Consider the following 19,616-nt stretch of genomic DNA (forward strand, 5'->3'; position numbering starts at 1 on the left):
CACGGAACAGAATGTGAGCGTCCATTTTGGTTCAACTGTTGCTGCAAAGATATTCAACAACAAGAGATATAAGCTAATGGTCTCCCTGGTCTAATTTATATGTAATTACATCCACAATAATTTCCAGTCGTCTTTTACAACTATGCGTACATTAAAGTCCAAAGTGGTGTGTTTTTTTGTATGGAAAGTTTCTTTAAGTGGGTTGAATACAAATGTGCATTTCCATATTAGTAAAGAACATAATATGTCATATTGAGGCCATATTTGTGGTTTTATGAGTGAGGACGTATATTTCTTATATGTATTTTGCTCGTGTTGTAGGCATCAGTGAACACTGCAGTGTTTAGTTTGGTAAATATTACACGTCTGATTTAATATCATAAATAATTATTTTAAAAAAATACCAATACTAGGACTACTTAAAGCCTGGCCACACGTACACGTACCGTCTGAAGACGAATACTACTTATCTAATGTGGTCTTTCGCCACTTTAGGATCTTTGTTGTGGTCCAGTAGCGGATCCAAAATGGCGGCAGTTGCACGGCCCCCGCGGTAAAAAAAAAAAAAAAAACTGAACAGCGAGTGAATGAAGTCAGCTGACTCCAGCCTGCTGTCACGCACCGCAGTATCCAGCGATTCTCTCTCGAGGCAAGACAGCTAAGGGGACACCTCACGACCAGACGGTAAACATGATATTTATGTTAAAATACGTCGCGCACATTATGTTGTAAATGTATACTCAGGTTTAGCCGTTGAATGGTAATGAAACCGTTTTGCTCTCTCGAAGTGATCAAACGGCAGAGGCAGCAATTTTTAACGAGGCCCACAATGCAGTCAGTGTTATTATTTCAAACGCTACCAAATAACCTACACAGCCAGCTTACAGTGTTTCTTTTCTCTGTGGGATCAGGTTAGAATGACGGACGAAACCCAGGCTCTCCCCCCCGTGTCAATAAAGCTAGCTAGTTAACAATGTCGAGGAAACCTGTCAGATGGCATTGAAAACAACTTCCAGGCAGAGACTCAGATGCTGTCTTATTATTTGTCATAACCAGGCTTTAATTTTTATGTCTTTGATGTCACTGAAGTAGGTCTGCTTTCAAAATGATCAGCAGCGTTGCTTGCTTTCACTTGGTTGCAGTTCACACCTGTAATGGCAGTTTTGTGGTCATTTAACACGTCTATGCAACATTTCTGAGTTTATTCTTGCCTGCACATAATCTCTTAGTGTACCACCCCTTTGCTCAGAGGCCTGTCTGAAGTCAGGAGTAACATAAAGGACAAACAGTACTCATGTTTCCCTCGTTTACAAACTCTCTTTCTTTTCCCATTTTTAAAACAAGACAAGAGACTCGTTTCCCTCATTTAAAACCCACCACAGTAATCAAACAGCACATCAGATGATGTATCATAGAATAGGGGTAAACTGTCTTTATTGTGACTCATGCTCATTTTCTGAAGAGAACTGTAGTCAGGTGGGAGAGCTTCTCCAGACTTTTCTGCACGCAGTTATAGTTTGTACTTCCCAGTTTTGCAACATGCCCGTTTTCCACTTCCTCAAAGCAGCTCACAGAGTAACACCAGTCGGTCATGTGCCAAAATCATATGACCAAGTGTCTGTTGAAGTCTCTGTTCATCATTGTCTTTGGAAGTTGGGCGAAAATGCTTCATTAGGATGTTTCTCTTCTGAAGGGCTGTAATGAACCTGCTAATGTTGCTGTAATAAACCTATTACAAGGTTCCTATGCAAGGAAGTTTATTGTAATTCTTTTGTGATACCATTGTTATTAGTTAAGCAGGTGGACAGTTGTCTCTGATACGTTAATCAGTGGAATAAATACTATTATCATTCCACTATGTGCTGGCAAACTTGTACAACAAGCCCTCAGACATTCAGGCACAACCACATGCTCAGTTTTCTTCAGATTAAACGCACAGATATCATCCTTTGGAAAGGCAGGGAATTTTCTTTTTCATTCGACACCAGAGTTTGAGTGAGACCTTAGTCGGTGTTATTACTGCAGTTCTCCTATTGTTCTGTAGGTGGAGCTGCTTTACCAAAGTAAAGATGTTGCAAGCAGCCTAGCATAAACAGGAAGATTTGTACATCACCCACCGGGAAGGGCAAAAAGAGGACAAAGAGAGGATGAAAATCAAGGGATGCAGAAAAGATATAGTGTAAGCATCTGGGTTTGATCCACAGAGGCTGACACGTAAAAACAACTTAACTGTGCAGAGCATCTGCAGTAAGCACTATGGGGGATGGGTTTGTGTCACGACTGATGACAGCTTGAGCTTGTTTCTGCTGCATGTGTTTGCACACCACAAGATTTAGCATACATGCTATGTAGATATCTTAGAAGGGTATCACAAGAGCTAATGTGAGTCTGTTCTATGGGAGACGAGCATGCAGTGCTCGCAGGCATGTGAGGGGAAAACATCATAGCAGTAATTTGCTGCTCTGTAGGATTCCCCTCTAATGTTAGCTTGACACGTCACACGCACGGACTGTACTAGTGGACCTGTGGTGTGTAGCTGATGGGGAGGAGTGGGAGAAGAGGAAGGTGGAGAGCTTACTGAGAAATAAGCAGTCATGAGCATCAGTGTTGCTGTATTATCTTTCAGGTTTCTGTAGATACTACAGGCATTAACGAGGTGCCAGGGCAGCACCACACAAATATTATCTTTCATTTTTATACATTTAGAGGATAATTTTTGGGAGTTAGAATACAAAATAAGCCAATGGCTTACTGGTTTATTTCTGGGCTTTAAAAGCCACTTTGGGTGAAATGTCAGGCACAGAATGACCTGTAATGCAAGTGAAGAATTTCACCTCAAATTTACAGGAAACAAAATTGTTTTCTAAATCGAGTTGAAGCATTAAATCACCGCGTTTGTTTAGAAAAAAAGACAGAAGAAATGAAAGTTGCTGTTGTGGATTTAATTGGTTTCACGTTTGCACACAGTTGCTTTAGAGCTGCCAGCAGACACTGAACTTGATGATGTTTTCAGGGATTTTTGTCGCTCACAGGTCTGTTCTTCCCCTATTTCCAGTCAAGACTACTAATCTGCGAAGATGGACATGTCCAAGCTGCCCAAGATCCGGGACGAGGAGAGAGAGAGCCAGTTTGGATACGTCCATGGCGTCTCTGGACCAGGTTGGCCCAAAACACGCACACTTAAATGCTTAAATATCTTCATAAAACTGTTCATTTCAGTTCGGCCTAATGATAGCTAGTATGGTCACAGGAACATCCAGCTGCTTGATGAGCATCTTGTGAGTTTCACTTTAATAATGCTTGGGAAGTATTTACTTATAGCACCGTAGTTTGTTTGGAATATCACTGCAATCCACTTATGCATCGACACTAAGGAGTATGGATAGTCTAATCTCTTTTAGAATAACCTCATACCGGGGTTGGGGACGTAAACAGAAAAGTTAATCTGTAGAATATTATTTCCCTAAATGCATGTAGTTTCATCATAAAACTATTGCTTGCGTTTCCAGTGGTAACGGCCACGTCCATGGCAGGAGCAGCCATGTATGAGCTGGTTCGTGTCGGGCACAGTGAGCTGGTGGGAGAGATTATCAGGCTGGAAGGAGACATGGCCACCATCCAGGTCTACGAGGAGACGTGTATCCTTTCTGCTGACATATGTCCATCACATGGTTGCAGCTAACTCCTTCCCGTTTCAGTAAAAGTGTCCATAAGCGCCTATTGACATTATATATATATATATTATGTAAACTGAGGGCTGCTCTACAACCATACAGAGTAAAAGCTTGATTTTGGTCTCTTTTGAAAGCTAAAACACTCTAAGCTTTACCCCCAGACAGTCAGAATCACTCCAATCGTGTTGTCTACCGTCGCCTGTGGACATGAAAAGCACCTGTAATCTCAAGTGAGGTGTCATTCAAAAGCTAAGAAGACTGGCTATATTTTGAAATGACCATATCAAGAATGTTTACATGCAAACTGGCAACCATAGACGGCTCCTCTTTCAAACTTTAGCTTCTTTTTTTCCTGAGTGAGAATTCAGCCGGCGTGTCAGTTGGAGATCCTGTTCTGCGGACGGGAAAGCCTCTGTCTGTCGAGTTGGGTCCAGGAATCATGGGTTCCATCTTTGATGGTATTCAGCGACCCTTAAAGGACATCAACGACATCACACAGAGCATCTACATCCCCAGAGGGGTCAACATTGGAGCCCTCAACCGAGACCTCAAGTGGGAGTTTTCTCCTTGCAAGAGCCTGCGGGTACGAGTCAGTCATGACTTCAGGTGTCCATCTATAAAACATCCTATAGAGTGGCTTTACTGTGATTCTCTTCCTTTTTCTCACCGTTAGGTCGGCAGTCACATCACAGGAGGAGACATCTATGGCATGGTGTGCGAGAACTCCCTTATCAGGCACAAAATCATGCTGCCTCCCAAGAACCGAGGCACCGTGACCTATGTGGCTCCACCTGGAAGCTATGACGTCACAGTGAGTTTCGCAGTCCTCCAGCTAAGTCTGTGCTTTTCAAGCAGCTGTTTGGTAGTGATATTCTGCGTCTTCTTGCCAGGATGTGGTGATGGAGCTGGAGTTTGAGGGCGTTAAGGAGAAGTTCACAATGGTGCAGGTGTGGCCTGTCAGGCAGGTGCGGCCTGTCACGGAGAAGCTGCCCGCCAACCACCCGCTGCTGACCGGACAGAGAGTGCTGGACGCCCTTTTCCCGTGAGTCTAGACCTCTCGTTGTTGTGTAAAAGTTTGTCCTAAAGACAAAGCCTTTTGTTCTTGACTTTCTTTTCCTGGTGAAGATGTGTGCAGGGAGGAACCACTGCCATCCCAGGAGCCTTTGGCTGCGGAAAGACCGTCATCTCTCAGTCACTGTCCAAGTACTCCAACAGTGACGTCATCGTCTATGTAGGCTGCGGGGAGCGTGGTAACGAAATGTCAGAAGTGCTGCGAGACTTCCCCGAGGTCAGTGATGGTCGCCATAGCGTCACATCCCTTTTTTGAAGTGGATATGATTAAACTGGTACAAAGCTTAACTGGCATCATTCTCTGATCATCAGCTGACCATGGAGGTCGACGGAAAGACGGAAAGCATCATGAAGAGAACAGCGCTGGTGGCCAACACCTCCAACATGCCCGTCGCTGCCAGAGAGGCCTCCATCTACACAGGTAATCCTTAAAAAAAATACTCCTTTTTTTCCCCACAGTGAAGTGTAACAGGTATAAAAGAACAGCAATCGTGTGCCTCGTACAGTTCCAATGCTTACGTTTTCCTGAGCTCAGTTCTTGATTGTTGTGGTAGGAATCACGCTGTCCGAATACTTCCGAGATATGGGGTACAATGTCAGCATGATGGCTGACTCCACCTCCCGTTGGGCTGAGGCACTCAGGGAGATTTCTGGTCGTCTGGCTGAGATGCCTGCTGGTAAGTGTACTTTCTGAAGTTGTTGGAAATATATATATAATGTACACCAAAACTAGACTTTTGAAATCCATGTACACATGTTAACAAATTCCTGTTACACAAATTAAAGTTCCCAAAATAACGCATTCGATGATGCGGCTGGGGTTTGATGCACTCTGCATGTATACACAGAACTGGACCTAGCTTATGCTCTGAAGGTGATTAGTTTTGCATAATTTTGTAAGGACGGTCAAGTCTGTGTCTGTTTCTTTTTGTCAGGCGGCTTAAACGCGTCAGTTGTTGTTGTGGTTTTGGTATGTCGAATATAGATCAACGCAGCTTGAGTTGTGTGGCTTTGTGTTTCAAAATCGTGATGCTTTTCACGTAGCCTACCTCGAAATTTGAGCCTGGTGAGTGTTTTTTGGGGGGGAAAAAAAGCTGAATGAGACTCTGCTTCATACAGCATTGTGTTCTGTGTCTGCCCACAGACAGCGGTTATCCTGCCTACCTGGGCGCCCGACTCGCCTCCTTCTATGAGCGTGCTGGAAGAGTGAAGTGTCTGGGCAACCCTGAGAGAGAGGGCAGCGTCAGTATCGTGGGAGCGTGAGTACAGCTTTCTATCACTAGAGGGAGACTTCCTCTCCAGATCTTTCATGGGCCAGAGCGCAGCATCTTAATGAAACTGTCTTCTTTGTTTGTAGCGTATCGCCTCCAGGTGGTGACTTCTCGGATCCCGTCACTTCGGCCACACTTGGTATTGTTCAGGTAAAAGATTCATTTCAGGTCCTACTGTCACTCTTAACTGAACCGATCCCCACTGTCAGCTGTTGCTGCTTTATTTTGTGCCTGGTGTGTCTTCTCCCAGGTGTTCTGGGGTCTGGACAAGAAGCTGGCTCAGAGAAAGCACTTCCCCTCTGTCAACTGGCTCATCAGCTACAGCAAATACACTCGAGCTCTGGACGAGTATTACGACAAGCACTTCCCCGAGTTTGTGCCCCTGCGCACCAAGGCCAAGGAGATCCTGCAGGAGGAAGAAGATCTGGCTGAGATTGTGCAGCTTGTCGGAAAGGCAAGTCAGGAAGGGGTTAAAAAGGCATTCCACAAAAATATGAGTCACTCACTTCACCACTGTCGTGACGTTTATCATAAATGAATTAATACTTATCATTCTCACAGGCTTCACTGGCAGAAAGTGATAAAATCACACTGGAAGTGGCCAAACTGATCAAAGATGACTTCCTGCAGCAGAATGGTTACACTCCTTATGACAGGTAATAGTACAGCCTCAGTGGCATGCATTCAGTGTTTTTTACAGATTAGAGTTCAGATTGATCATCGAAAGTTCAACTCTACACAGGTGTTTTTTCTAAAATAAACGGATCTAAAAATCAACTGTTTACTGATTCATCTGACTCTCCTGTCCGTCTCCTTAGGTTTTGCCCCTTCTACAAGACAGTGGGCATCCTGTCCAACATGATAGCTTTCTATGACATGGCACGGCACGCGGTGGAGACCACAGCTCAGAGCGACAACAAGATCACCTGGGCCATGATCAGAGAGCACATGGGAGAGATCCTCTACAGGATCAGCTCGATGAAATTCAAGGTGTGTTTCGGTGTATGTGAGAGTTTCTAGTATGAACTCGCTGCTTCCATTTGGGACCTTTTCAGACGTCTTGTTTTGTGAGTCGCACTCTAAGACGGCATCTGTGTGTGTGTGCAGGACCCAGTGAAGGAAGGCGAGGCCAAGATAAAGGCAGAGTACGCACAGCTGGTGGAGGACATGCAGAACGCCTTCCGTACGCTGGAGGAGTAGGCTCCCACTCTGACAGCCTTTCCACTTTCCATCTCTTGACCCGCTCCACTGCAGAATCACATTCCACCTATTCCCAAACCCAGTGTATGCTCCCCTGTGCTCCTTTGTGAGTGACTGCGTGTGTGTGTGTGTGCGCAATTTCATGTGGAGGGTAAAGAGAAAGATGTACTGTATTCATAATTTTTTTTTTTGGGTGGCCTCACAAAGCCATACTCTGGATCCTCTGCATGGTCACCGGTCGTGTGTATGTGTCTGTGAGAGTTAAGTGCGTGTGACAGGCAGATCTCATCGCCCTGTTTCTTCCTTTCTCCGTTTACATGATTTGTGTGTGTAGCTGTATTGATCTTCCCGAAGAGGATCGTTGGGTTGATGTATTGTAATTCACAGACCATCTGTACAGAAGAGTATTGAATATAAATTTAATAAGATCAGTCTATTTATTGCCAGCATTTTGACGTAGAGGCTTTCCTTTTTTGTTGTTTTTAATGGTTGTGTTTCACGCTGTGCAGTGTTATGTACTTTGCTGTGTGAATGTGTAAGAGTCAGACTCTGATGTTCTGCTGTCAAACTGTTCCATCATGTTACTCCCAAAGAATTAAAACATGGGGGGGAAAACAACAACAAAGAACTGCGCGATGTGTGTGGATCTCATTGTTTCTAATGATGCAGTCTGTTCTGCTGAACTGGTCTCTCCGCATTGCACAGACATGTCGGAATTTGCAGCCCTTTGAATACACATAGAAAATACGTTTAACAACTCGGATTGCCATTAAAGCAGAGCTGAATTTAGTGCTAGCGATTAAATGTTTCGATGAGCAGATTTGGGTTAAATATGTATTTTGCATTTCTTCAAATCCACACCAATGCCTTCAAAATGATGCTCTTTCAACTATTTTTCAGCGCACTTTCCACGGTCGCAACTTTTCACACGTAAAATGCTCCGATATTGGCATCAGCTTGTGCTTAAGTGGGCTGTAAACAGGAAGAGAGATGTCAGGTTGGAGTCTTAATAGCTGCGCGAAGGTCGATGAGCGTCATCAAAGAGGTGACAACTCCCACAAGGTGCCAGATGAGACTCACCTGCGACAATAAGGCGACGAAGAGGGCATGAAACGCATCAGCGGAGCACCGCAGCAGCTTACTTTTTTGTTGTTTTAATTCTTTGATTCTCGGACAGGTTGACGGAACAGAAATCCTGGGTCCTCTCCGTGTCAGGTCAGTGACTGACAGGTCTAATTTTGTGTTAGATAACCCGCGCGAGGAGATGGAAAGATTAACGTCTGTGCGTAAAATAAGCTTATGCTTCTTTTTTTTTAAGGTGGGTGATAAAAGCGCGGGACTTTATCTGATAATCACTCGACTTGATTTTGTTAAAACAGACGTTTTTCACGCTGCTCTGTGTCGATCACAAATCTTTAACGCCACGTTTTGCAATTTACTCCAGGTGTCTGTTCACTGTTCATGCTTACACATCCTAAGTATAGCTCTCCAGTCAAACTGGTTCCGCAGCTGTTACACAGATCTCCGCTTTGGTGCTTCTTGAATCAAGAATCTTGCTATGCCTGATTGATGACGCTGTAGAAGTTTTGAGGCTCTTAAAATTTAACTTTCAAAAGACCCACACATTGTTTTCTTTCTTCCTATTTATGTAATTTCTTGCAGTTCCACAGATGCCAGCACGAGGTTTATATTTAGGATGAATCCCCCATATTCCATTTTGAATTAACCTTGAACATATGCAGAACTGTAGTTTTAATGTAGAGAATTATAATTCCTAAAGTTGTGGAAGGCAACAGCAAGAGCGTATCCCAGACATCGTATTTCCATTTCAAACCAAGATATTCGCTGTGCAGGTTTGTCCAGGTGTAGACTCATCACTCTGAGTTAAAAGGCGATGTTGAAAGTCTGTTCTCTCTGCAGTTCAGACAGCCTTCACACAGATGACAGCTGACTGGTGTCAGCTTTGTATTTGTATGAATCCTTATTTGAGGTATGATTCCAGCATTTTAAAATCTCGTGTTCTCAAAGAGATTATGGACTCTGGTCACACCTGCTCCATCTCAATGTGTAAACCAGAATATGTTCATGTCTCAGCAGTCCAGCAGAGGAGATGGACCAGTCATCCAACCGGTCGGGAGTGGGCAGCGATGACATAACAGATGAAACGGCATCTCTGGTGGACATCGGGTGGAGCTCTGAAGAAGATGTAAGCGGCGAAACAAAAAAAAAACCAAAAAAACAAACTCCACACTGTGTCAGAATCTGAGAGTGGCACGTGTGACATTTACAAAGTCTCCTTATAATTCCCTCCGGTCACAAAACTCCAGTGTAGCTTGAATTAAACCGAGATGGAAAATCTCTCACTGCCCTCTTGTGGCTCAGATTCCCTCTTTCCACTGACAGTACAAGAGGGATGCTGATGTTTACCTGATGTAAAGCCCAAAGAGCTGATAATACTGTTTATCATCTACTCAAACTCACTGGCGCTGTCTCTTATTAACTTTTTTTATTCTTTCTCGTTTGAATCACATCATCTCTACTCAGAGTATTTTGGCTAAAATGAAAAAAATCAAACGAAACAAACAAATTAAAGGATTAACTGTATCAATAATGTTCACATCTCCTCCGTCAGAGCTCCGATACTCAGGGACAGTGTCTAGCAGTGCCTCAAACTCCTCTGCAGAGCTACAAGCAGAGGCTTGAGGAGTTTCAGAGGCTGTTCAGAGTGCCTGAACTGCCTGAATCTGAGAGACTCCTAGTGGGTAAGTATGTAAGGCTGGAAAAATGAAACTGCACGTTATTCTGTTAATCTTTCAGTAAGTTTATGTTCCACTGAAAACACAAAGTCTGTACTATTAAGGGTGGATAACGCGCCATGTGAAACAGAGTATTCACAGAAACCTCTTGGGCTCTTAAAAATGCTTGTTTTAAGTTATATCTAAGGGAAACTTGAGTTTATTTCCACGGCTGTGTTGCTGAATCTGATGGATTGAGGCTGTGTAAATAATCTCCCAGCATGCTTTTCAAGCTAAGATTTTATAAGCAGTCGGTATCATTGCTTGCCTTTCTTCATTATAGTTCCCCCCCCTTCATTAAAACTCACTCTGTTCTAATTATTCATCTTCTCATTGCCTTTAAAACGAGTCACATTCTATGTGTGCTTACAGTGAACCAAAAGAGGTTAAATGACACTTCAGGGACGCTCCGTTTTTTCCACAGACTATCCGTGTGCCCTCCAGCGAGACATACTCCTTCAGGGACGCCTCTACCTTTCAGAGAACTGGATCTGTTTCTACAGCAATGTGTTCCGAGGCACGAAGGTAATGAGACTGTCAAGGAGTACACTGTGGGAGTGAGCTGTCCACACATCACCACATGCAGGCAAAACACAAGGCACAAAAATAGCTCAAGACTGTGCTGTATTACTGAACTGAAAATAGTTCACTTCATGTTCGTAAGGCTTTCTATTTTTACAATGGGGAAATGCATTTGAAAAAACAAAAGAAGAAGAATTTTGTGCTCCTACATAATCCACTTCAAGTGTGACAGCTTTGTTCTAAAGTGCAAAGCTTATTGTGCTTTATTTATGGGAAACACATCTGCCCCGAAACAGTTCTGACCCTTATGGCTTGATTGCAGTTTCTTCTTGTAATTAGCCAATCATGTATGGTTCTACAAAAATACAAAGCATCTTCGCAGTGATTTACAGTTAACTTGTAAATGACAGCTCACAAAAAGGTGCAGCTGTTGACCATATTATAAGGCAAAAAGCACTGATTACGTTTCCTAAAAATAACTTGCTGGAAGATCAGTTTTTCACAGTATTCTTTAATGAACATAATTCCTTTCTTTTTTCTTTTAGATTGCATTGTCTCTTCTAGATATCACAGGTATGTCCAGAGAGAAAACTGCTCGACTGATTCCCAATGCTATCCAGATTTGCACAGGCGCTGAGAAGGTATTTGGCTCGGAAAGCAGTTTCTCAGAATGCTCTTCACATTTGATAGATGCACAAACACAAATATGCTGTATATCTTTGTTTTCTTTCACCCTCAGTTCTTCTTCACTTCCTTCTCAGCGAGAGAGAAGAGCTATCAGGGTGTATTCCGCATGTGGCAAAACGCACTGATGGGCAAGGTATGGCTCTCACTATCTGTACATTTCAACAACGCAGACACTCGTGAGTGCCATGTTCCTACTTCATGTAGGACTAACAACTGCTCCTAGTGGTTTAGCAGTAACCCCTGTTTCATATGTTTCTCACACATGTCATGGTAAATACATTCTTTATTTACTTGAATTACAAAAGGCTGTCGACACTATAGATATTTCTGCTGTCTGGTATCTCGAATGCCAGGCCTTAATCCTTCCAGAACATCAACAGGTCTGTTACAAAGCACTTATCTAAAAGGTTCAGAGTACGTGTTGTACTGCCTCAGTCACAGATGGTTTTTGAGGTGACCGGTGCTCTTCTGCTACTGGCACGAAGGGCAAAGATCTGCACACGGCTGCACAAATCTTTGTTTGCTTTTCCACAACCTGAGGTAACTAGTTTGGAGGATTTATCCACATGTGTGTCTGGTCTGTCGTTAAAAATAAATCCACCCCAGCTTTCACCTTTTACCTTTTTTTTTTTTTTTTTTGTACACAGAAAGAGTGAAACTAAAGTGTGCTCACTTGCACTTAAAGTTGCACATGCAAGATGCTGAAATATTTGAAAGGCTCAGATAACAATATTTCAAATGAGTTTCAGTGAAATTGTTGAATACTTGCATAAATGTAGTTGAAACTTTTTAGGCCCAGACGCAGTTGAGTCGTCTTTACAGCTATGTTCATAGCAGACAGGTTTAGCGGGTTGAGAGAGCAACTCTTGTCCATCTCACCCCTCTCTTCTGCGGGATGTTCCTCGTTTGAGATCAGTTTTATAGCTTTATGTGTGTCCATGTAAATTTGGGCACACATTTCCATTCCTCTTTAAGTTTTTAAAGGATACTTTTCTGCACTGTTGTTTGTTGTGTTGGTGACATTTTACCGATATAGTTTCTGTTGTGATGGTGCTTCTGGTGCTGCGACTGATGCTTTATTCGGTAATAAATGGGAAACTGGAATTTCAGTTGTGAAGGAAAAATTATTGAATGTAAACAAGAAGTTGGATTTCCTAATGAGGAATCTAAAACTTTTTTTTTTTTTTTTTTTTTTTAATCACTTTGATTTGGTAATGATATAGATAGATGCAGGGATATCCATCGGTTCAAATGGCTATGGTACCCTCGTTTTAGGTCTACGCATGAACTTGCACAACAGTGGTGACAGGGTTGTATTAAGAGTTTGAGTTGGCTGGTTCATTAGACAGCCAAATATATGCTTTACAGCTCAGATAATTATTTTTTTTCTTTCTCACGTCTCTTTCAAAATGTAGTTGCAAGTGCAGCCTTGTAGGTATGTAAAAGACAAAACATTTCTGAGTCAGCTTATGATGAATTCTGACTAAAAACCAGGCGTGCGGGGGTTACATGCTGCACTGTTGCTTGAAAAATTGTGTTAACAGAGAAAATCCTTTTAAATTTCAGAAGAGTTCTATCTATTTATTTTTTTCTCCCCCGTTTTGCCAACTCTTTGCATCGTTGAGAAAGAAGCTGCCATAAACGGGAAACGCAAACGCAGCACGATTCCCTCATCTGTCAGCGATGATTATGAAATAACCTCCAGGTAATAATAAATTTATTTATATAGGTAGGACTTAAACTCTTTAATTTGATCTAATTTAACTGGCAGGTTATTAGGACTTTAACTCTTTCATTTGATCTCTGCGCAAACTCTCCTGTTTTTGAGAACAGGCACTATGGCAGCCCTTCCACAGGGGCGTGGGTCTGTTGATCCGGGACATAAACACCTGTGTAAAAACATGAAAGTTCATTGACCCCTTGCAGGTGTGGCCACGAGGGCTAATTTACATCGAGTACCCACCCCCGACTAAACCCACACGGAGCGCCCGTTACGCTCCGCTTGAGTCGGTGCAGAAGCAGTCAGCGGGGTCGCTTGAAAACAAAAACGGTCGCTAAACGACCGACAGACCGAGCTTTCATATCATTTTGGTTTGGCTAATTCTGGGCGGCGCGTCTCTACGCTCAAATCCAGGACTTCCTGAATGTGCGGCGAGCCCAGGTCACACGTTGCTGTCTGACGGCCAGTTAAAGCTCACAGCTGTGGCAACATGACCGCTGACAGGTGAGTGGGGCTCGCGCTTTCTGTAGGTTTTTATATGGAACGCTACAACCCCGTTTGAGGTCCTTTGTGTTATGAATTAATAGACCTGTAATGCAGAAGACTCCTTTTCTCCTTCTACCACTTCACATGTTAAGTTGTTTTTCCGTGAATACCCGCAGCCTATTATTGCACGTCGTTCTACTCGGATACTTGCTCGTATGAACTCCTTTTGGCTGTTGGGGGTTAACACTGAAATGTGAGACGAGTACCAGAGCGGTGGAGAGCAAGATTTGCAGGTTGTTTATCTGTCATGGAGATAAGATTGTAAACTATATAGTACAGAGGTCACACGTTTCCAGGTTACCTGCGCCTGCTTCAGATTACTTTTGCGTTCACCTTCTGGTGTCGCGGGGAAAGCGTATGTTGTACTAGTTTCCAACATGCCTTGCATCTGATGTTTCCATGTTCTTGTGTCACCTCCTCCCCCAGCCTCTGACCAGCTTGGAGTTGTGGCAGATGGTTAAACAGCATTATGGGAATGATCTGGGCCTGAGTCATGAAGAGATGGAGAGTTTACAGGTACCAGCAGAATCGGGCATCCAGACCAGGTAAGTAAATTTGCCCCTGCTCTTCTGAACTCGACTACTTAAATTTATTATTATTATTTTTTTACAACTTGATTTGAACCTGTTTGTCTGCAGCCTGCCACAGAAGCCTGGTGGTGGTGATGGTCTCAGGAGGCTGGAGCGCCCCCAAAGCCTTCGACTCCCAGGCTTGGAGCATGGGCCATTAGAGAGCTCCACGCCTCAAGGGGAGGACCTGCCCTCCCCTATCGTCTTACAAAGCACTCCCAACACGGTATCTAAAGCTGCGTTTGTCTAACACTCGGTGACTTCTTGTGTGTTTAGATTATTTTCTAACTGTTGTTTTCTTTGTTGTGTCCTGTTTTTCCTGCAGGATGAGTCTCTCAACACGCCACATCAACAGCTTATCCCTTCTCTCCCACTGGACCGCCAGGCCACGGAGAGGCTGTCCAAACGCTCCTCAAACTCTCTCGACCTCAACGCAAACGAGAACAATGTGTCTGAGCAAAGCGGCTCAGAGAGCCCCGAAGAAGGTGGCACACCACAACCCTCAAAGCTTGAGCTGGCGACTTTTTATTTGTTTTTTATTTTTCACGTGCCGCTATTTTAATGAATATTTCCCTCTACTTTTTTTTTTTTTTTTTTTAATCCCAACAGTGGAAGAACAAATCGGCCAGCCCCAGGTACCAGGTCGACTGTATCTCAACAAGGTTTTCCACATCAGCGCAAGCAAAATGTTTGAGCTGCTCTTCACCGACTCTGGCTTCGCCCGCAGGTTTATGAGCGTCCGTAAGATAACTAGTAAGGCCTTTAATCCATTTCTCCCTTTTGTTAAACTAACCCACTCAAAAGCTTTTGAGTACAGTTTCCAAGGTTGCCTTTTATGCTTTCAGATGCCAGCTTTTCTGCTTGGCAAAAAGACCCCTCCGGAAACATGAAGCGGACTCTGAGCTACACTATAGCCATCAGCAACCCTCTGATTGGGAAGTCCTCCACTGCTACAGAGACCCAGGTGTGCGCACATCCGTGTGATGTGTTCTGTTTCCGCTTGAGTAGATAAATAAACGCGGTTTTTGGGTGAATGATGGCCCGCTGCTCATTTGTATCTAAATTATCTCTCAGATGCAGCACAAAGACTCTAAAGATGGCCAGTATTACCTCGTTGATTCAGAGGTGTACACTCATGAAGTTCCCTATCATGATTATTTCTACACACACAACCGGTACTACATCATAAGCAACTCAAAGAAGAAGTGTCGACTAAGGTGACGTATAACTTCATCAGTTCATCTGACTTTTAGGTTTGATCCGACTGACTTGAAATGAACATTTCTTGTTATATGCTGTTAGGGTGTACTCTGATGTGAAGTACAGGAAGCAGCCATGGGGCTTGATCAAGTCCTTCATTACCAAAAACTCCTGGAGTGGCATTGAAGATTATTTCAGACAGCTCGGTGAGTGGAAAGTCTTGTGCTGGACACTGCAAACGCAGCACTTCCCTGTTATTTTATGAGCTTGGGATTTATTTTATCTCCGTGATATGAGCTATTTCATATCGCTGCTGTGTATTATATTACTGCTGTGTTGGCAAGAGGGAGAAATGAAGGTTAAAGGGAAATATTATCAGTCACTTTGAATGCACAAAGCTGGGGCTTGAAGCCGTTAGTGATTGTATACATTTTTTTTAAAGAAGGATTTTCTAGGTTTTCAATTGCTTACATGGATTACATATAAAAGCTGGGTTTAATACAGAGGCACTATAACATGCAATACCAATAATATTATCTGATTAATGGAACTGCATACACACCTATTGAGGCCTAACTGACCTTTTCCACAGTAGACATGTTGACATATTCTCACAAGAAAGGCACAGGTGTACTAGTGATGGCTGCATGTGTTGGTTCATTATTAGTTTACAGGGGCACTAGGGGCACTAGGATGGACGTTGGCACTGTTGGTGTCGTTCATTATTACTCTGTTTTTAATGCCTTCACAAGTGTCTGCTGTGAGAAGGTCCGGTTGGACAATTTCCTCAAGAAGTCCGGCGCAAATGTTGCAGACTTGTTGTCCATGATGTCAACATTTGTACTTGTTCGAACTGTTCCGTTATTGTTTTTTAAATGCAAGTAGGGACAGACGCAACTCACAAGGATCCACCCTACCAAGGAAGCATTATAGAGGCCGACTATACCGATGCCTCCTTATATACTGCTTTTCTGTGGTCTACAGTTGTCCTTGGAGGCAAGGGTTTTAAATTTGACCTGTAATACTTGCTCAACAATTTTGCTGTTTTAACCCACGATTTGTTTTTTTTTTCCCAACATGTTTGTGGCCCTGTGTTGATACAGAAGCACAATTGCTGGAGGAGGAGGCAGAGATGAACCAAGCTGGTGGAGACTTGGTGAAGATGGGAGGGCTCCGGAGAAGGAGGCGGACTTACAGCCGAACTCTGTCAGAGCACATAAAGCCCAGCAAGCAGTACGGCCAAGATCCTGATAAACACGGAGATGGCAACATGGGTACTGACAACTTTGATGATAGCTCTTTTTTCAATGTATTGAGTGTAACAAGAACAATTATTCCAAGTGATGGCAATAATGAGGCCTTGAGCACAGTATAAATGCGTCCGAATCTAACAATGGAGCTGAGCTGATTCCTCTGCATTTGTCCCAGTTGCTACAGTTCAGTCAAAACATTTCAAAGCCGTCATAACTTCTGAAGTATGACCAGTATCATTATAGGTTGAGTTACTGTCTTATTGGATTTGATACACTCAAAAAATTGCAACTATGATATCTTAGGCTGTTGCATAACGCTGCCCATATAGGGGATTAAATGTGTTGCGACCAGCACATACATGCAAAGCTCTCTCATTGATTACAGTCTTGGTTTTGTTTTCAAGCTGTCTGCATGATTATTGTTTTTTTTTTTTTTTTTTTTTTTTAATAAAAAAAAAAAAATCTATAATGTATTTATCTTCTGCTGTATCCCAGGCCCCATCGACATGACGGGCTCCTACACATGGAGCACTACTACGATAGTGGCTTTCATGACTATGATGTAAGTTGACTTGGAAACACAACTATGAAATAATGTTTGTTTGTGAATAAAGCTTGTAAATGTTGTTTCAAGCTCTTGAGTGTCTGGATAGAAAGTCTGGTTTTAACAGGTGGATGTCTGTGTGGCGTCCTCTGGTGTCTGCAGTGTGCTTCTAAACTCCCGTCTCTTTTTGTCATTTTGCGCTTCAGTGGTCAGTTTTAACTCGATACTTTCCTCCCCTCTCAGTTTGCTGATTCTGACTGTTCTGAATCTGGGATTGTTCTTTAAACTGTGGGCCATGGAGGATGTGGCCCAACGCATGTACCTGACCACAAAGCATCGGCTGAGGGAGAGGAGCGAGGCAAGGTCGGAAAGCTTCCTGCTGTCTTCCTGCAGCCTCTACATTGTAGAGGCTGCCTTTTTATCAGCCTCAGTTGATGTGATAAGTGAGATCTTGCATTTTGTTAACTTCCTTGTGTGTTCTGCTGAATTCATGAAGCAAAAGTAAACATCTTATTGTGTACATATGAATCATTTTCTTCTCTCTCCGACAGCTTGGCAACGGAATATGGTCCCAAAAGGAGACCCGGGTTCGGGACCAACGAGGACATGCAGCTGCTGAAAACTGTCCTGCAGGACTCTATTAACCTTTTAGAACAGGTAGGATGTTTAAACTGGAGTGCTCTGCGTAATGCTGAGTTGTAGGTCTCATTTGCTCGTGTGTGGGGAGACTACTCTTGAAATTGATCAGAAAGGTATTGTTATACATGACTTGGATTCGAACAAGCTGGTGAAATTGGCAATACTTTAAATAAAAAAATAAATAAAATGAATAATAATTATTGCTTAGTAAGTGGATTTAGAGTTTTCTGTATTGACACTGTGCCATACTGCAGGTGGTTATAGCTTCACATTTAATAAATATAGGGGTGGAGATTTGTTTTTCTTGCTCTTTTAAGGATACATATATTGAAGTTGATCTATAGCCATAAAAATGATAAAATAAATTAATGTTTTCAATAATTTAGTTTGCAAATGGCATGCAGAAGAAATCCATCATAAATGCACGGTTCCACTATTTAAAAAGATCTACAGCAGGAGCTCCAGCAGCTGAGCCAGTTGTTCTTTCTCTGCAGCTTCGCAGCTCTCTGGTGGTGCTCCAGCGGAACTTTGCTTTAGCCAATCGAACAGCAGTACCGCACTGATGTGACCTCACCTAGCGCCTACTGAGAGGCCTGTCCCCGGCTCTGTGGAAAGACGAGGGGACCAAAGAGCCAAGCTTCCTCTGAGGAATTCCCTGGTACCCACAGGATGTTGCCATGTAGGCATCTTTGGACGCGTGCCACATGTAAGCCAGGGGTTGCGCATTAGGATGTTTTTAAAGCTGTAGACTGACTCTCGGGGGAGGACGAGTAACATCAGACTCAGGGGCACATTGAGCAGCAGGTTTAGACTTCTTTGGGATTCTGTTGGCTGCAACACCTGGCTTCTTTTTCATTTTTGGTGACGTATCTTAAACTATATTTTAATGCCTTGTGCCACATTCAATAAATGACTGTAAATACAGTTTGAGAAGTGAGAAATATTTAAATTAGTATTTTTGTGAAGATTTTAAATTTTTGCAGTCTTATGAATGAGACTTTTTTTTTTTTTTTTTTTAAATATTTCCATTTAAAAACTGTTTAATCAGTGACCCAAACTTGAAAATCTACTTAGTTTGTCATCAGAAGTAATTTTTGTTTGTATGCTGTAGCTGATGCTGCTAAAGCTGTCTTTTTCTCTACATACTTTTGATTTCTATTTCAGTGATAACGTTCTGCTCAGCTGCGACATGCCTGATCCACATCCGCCGTGTAGAATTTAGGGTTCTTTTAAGCTTGTGTCAAAGGTTTAGGGTGGGTAGGGACTGTCTATGTACTGCACAGTCAACACTAAATGCAAGTTTCTTATGATTTTCAAACTTGTGTTCGTTTTTTTTTTTTGTTTGTTTTTCCTTTCCCCTCATTAGTTGGTGATGCACACTTGCCACGTTGAGCCTGGTTTAATGTTTACACAGTGCTACATTATTTAATGTTAGACAATGCACAGTTTTGCGCCGCTGCCTCTTCCTCATCCTGTACACACAAAACCATTAATTTGACCTGGACTTTGTTTATTTGATTGCCACTTTCTGCACTCAAACGTTGTTTTAATAAACAGTCTCTCACCTGATGTCTTCCTTTTTATTGAAATATTTAAAAATGCTCTATTTAATAATCTACATAATTTAATTTCTCTTATTTCTCACTTAGGTGTATATCTGGATATGAGAAATGGGGAAACTAACTGCATTATTCACAATGCCTGTGTTCACTGATTGAACAGCTTTTAGTCCCAACATTATACTGTTTTAAATCAAAATTTGTAAAAAGTTATTTAAAGCTGTACAGACGGCATTCTGCTGCTGGAAAAAGATTAAGTTAGGACAGAAGCCAAACGCCTTTCCTGTCTTGTCACAAGTGAAATACAACACAGGTGAGTTTGTCTTTAATTATTGACCAGCAGCCCGTCTATGGATTCCTGGAGGA

At 42.7% G+C, this 19,616-nt stretch overlaps 2 protein-coding genes across 7 annotated transcripts; both read left to right on the plus strand.

Moving 5' to 3' along the window:
- The first annotated feature begins 574 nt into the window (after positions 1-574).
- On the plus strand, positions 575-7,844 carry atp6v1ab (ATPase H+ transporting V1 subunit Ab). 2 transcript variants are annotated; one of them, XM_075452363.1, is made up of 15 exons: positions 575-684; positions 3,056-3,159; positions 3,510-3,638; positions 4,043-4,257; positions 4,348-4,485; positions 4,565-4,716; positions 4,800-4,962; positions 5,058-5,166; positions 5,300-5,422; positions 5,890-6,004; positions 6,103-6,166; positions 6,267-6,470; positions 6,578-6,672; positions 6,835-7,006; positions 7,124-7,844. In XM_075452363.1, exons 2-15 carry the CDS (start codon positions 3,078-3,080, stop codon positions 7,214-7,216), a joined length of 1,854 nt encoding a protein of 617 aa, XP_075308478.1. In that variant the 5' UTR covers positions 575-684; positions 3,056-3,077; the 3' UTR covers positions 7,217-7,844. The 2 variants fall into 2 exon arrangements, with proteins under 2 accessions (XP_075308478.1, XP_075308479.1); XM_075452364.1 differs by lacking the exon at positions 575-684 and adding an exon at positions 2,103-2,179.
- A 197-nt stretch (positions 7,845-8,041) lies between these two features.
- Positions 8,042-19,260, plus strand: gramd1c (GRAM domain containing 1c). Of its 5 annotated transcripts, none has more exons than XM_075452284.1 (19): positions 8,042-8,431; positions 9,070-9,206; positions 9,311-9,422; positions 9,849-9,978; positions 10,436-10,536; positions 11,079-11,174; positions 11,273-11,353; positions 13,913-14,031; positions 14,125-14,281; positions 14,381-14,540; positions 14,665-14,808; positions 14,901-15,019; positions 15,130-15,272; positions 15,358-15,461; positions 16,359-16,529; positions 17,004-17,070; positions 17,296-17,415; positions 17,604-17,709; positions 18,186-19,260. In XM_075452284.1, exons 2-19 carry the CDS (start codon positions 9,157-9,159, stop codon positions 18,252-18,254), a joined length of 2,049 nt encoding a protein of 682 aa, XP_075308399.1. In that variant the 5' UTR covers positions 8,042-8,431; positions 9,070-9,156; the 3' UTR covers positions 18,255-19,260. The 5 variants fall into 5 exon arrangements, with proteins under 5 accessions (XP_075308399.1, XP_075308398.1, XP_075308400.1 ...); XM_075452283.1 differs by having other exon boundaries at positions 9,137-9,206; XM_075452285.1 differs by having other exon boundaries at positions 9,137-9,206; positions 9,314-9,422.
- The last annotated feature ends 356 nt before the right edge of the window (positions 19,261-19,616 follow it).

The sequence above is a fragment of the Odontesthes bonariensis genome, chromosome 20 (assembly GCF_027942865.1).
Source record: "Odontesthes bonariensis isolate fOdoBon6 chromosome 20, fOdoBon6.hap1, whole genome shotgun sequence".
Taxonomy (NCBI): domain Eukaryota; kingdom Metazoa; phylum Chordata; class Actinopteri; order Atheriniformes; family Atherinopsidae; genus Odontesthes; species Odontesthes bonariensis.

Excerpts from the sequence above, each read along its gene's own strand:
- atp6v1ab (XM_075452363.1), top strand. The coding sequence starts at position 3,078 with ATGGACATGTCCAAGCTGCCCAAGATCCGGGACGAGGAGAGAGAGAGC. Across the intron at positions 4,486-4,564 it reads CTGGAAGCTATGACGTCACA|GATGTGGTGATGGAGCTGGA; the intron begins GTGAGTTTCGCA and ends TCTTCTTGCCAG. Across the intron at positions 5,423-5,889 it reads TCTGGCTGAGATGCCTGCTG|ACAGCGGTTATCCTGCCTAC; the intron begins GTAAGTGTACTT and ends GTCTGCCCACAG.
- gramd1c (XM_075452284.1), top strand. The coding sequence starts at position 9,157 with ATGACAGCTGACTGGTGTCAGCTTTGTATTTGTATGAATCCTTATTTG. Across the intron at positions 14,809-14,900 it reads GAGCGTCCGTAAGATAACTA|ATGCCAGCTTTTCTGCTTGG; the intron begins GTAAGGCCTTTA and ends TTATGCTTTCAG. Across the intron at positions 15,020-15,129 it reads CCACTGCTACAGAGACCCAG|ATGCAGCACAAAGACTCTAA; the intron begins GTGTGCGCACAT and ends ATTATCTCTCAG.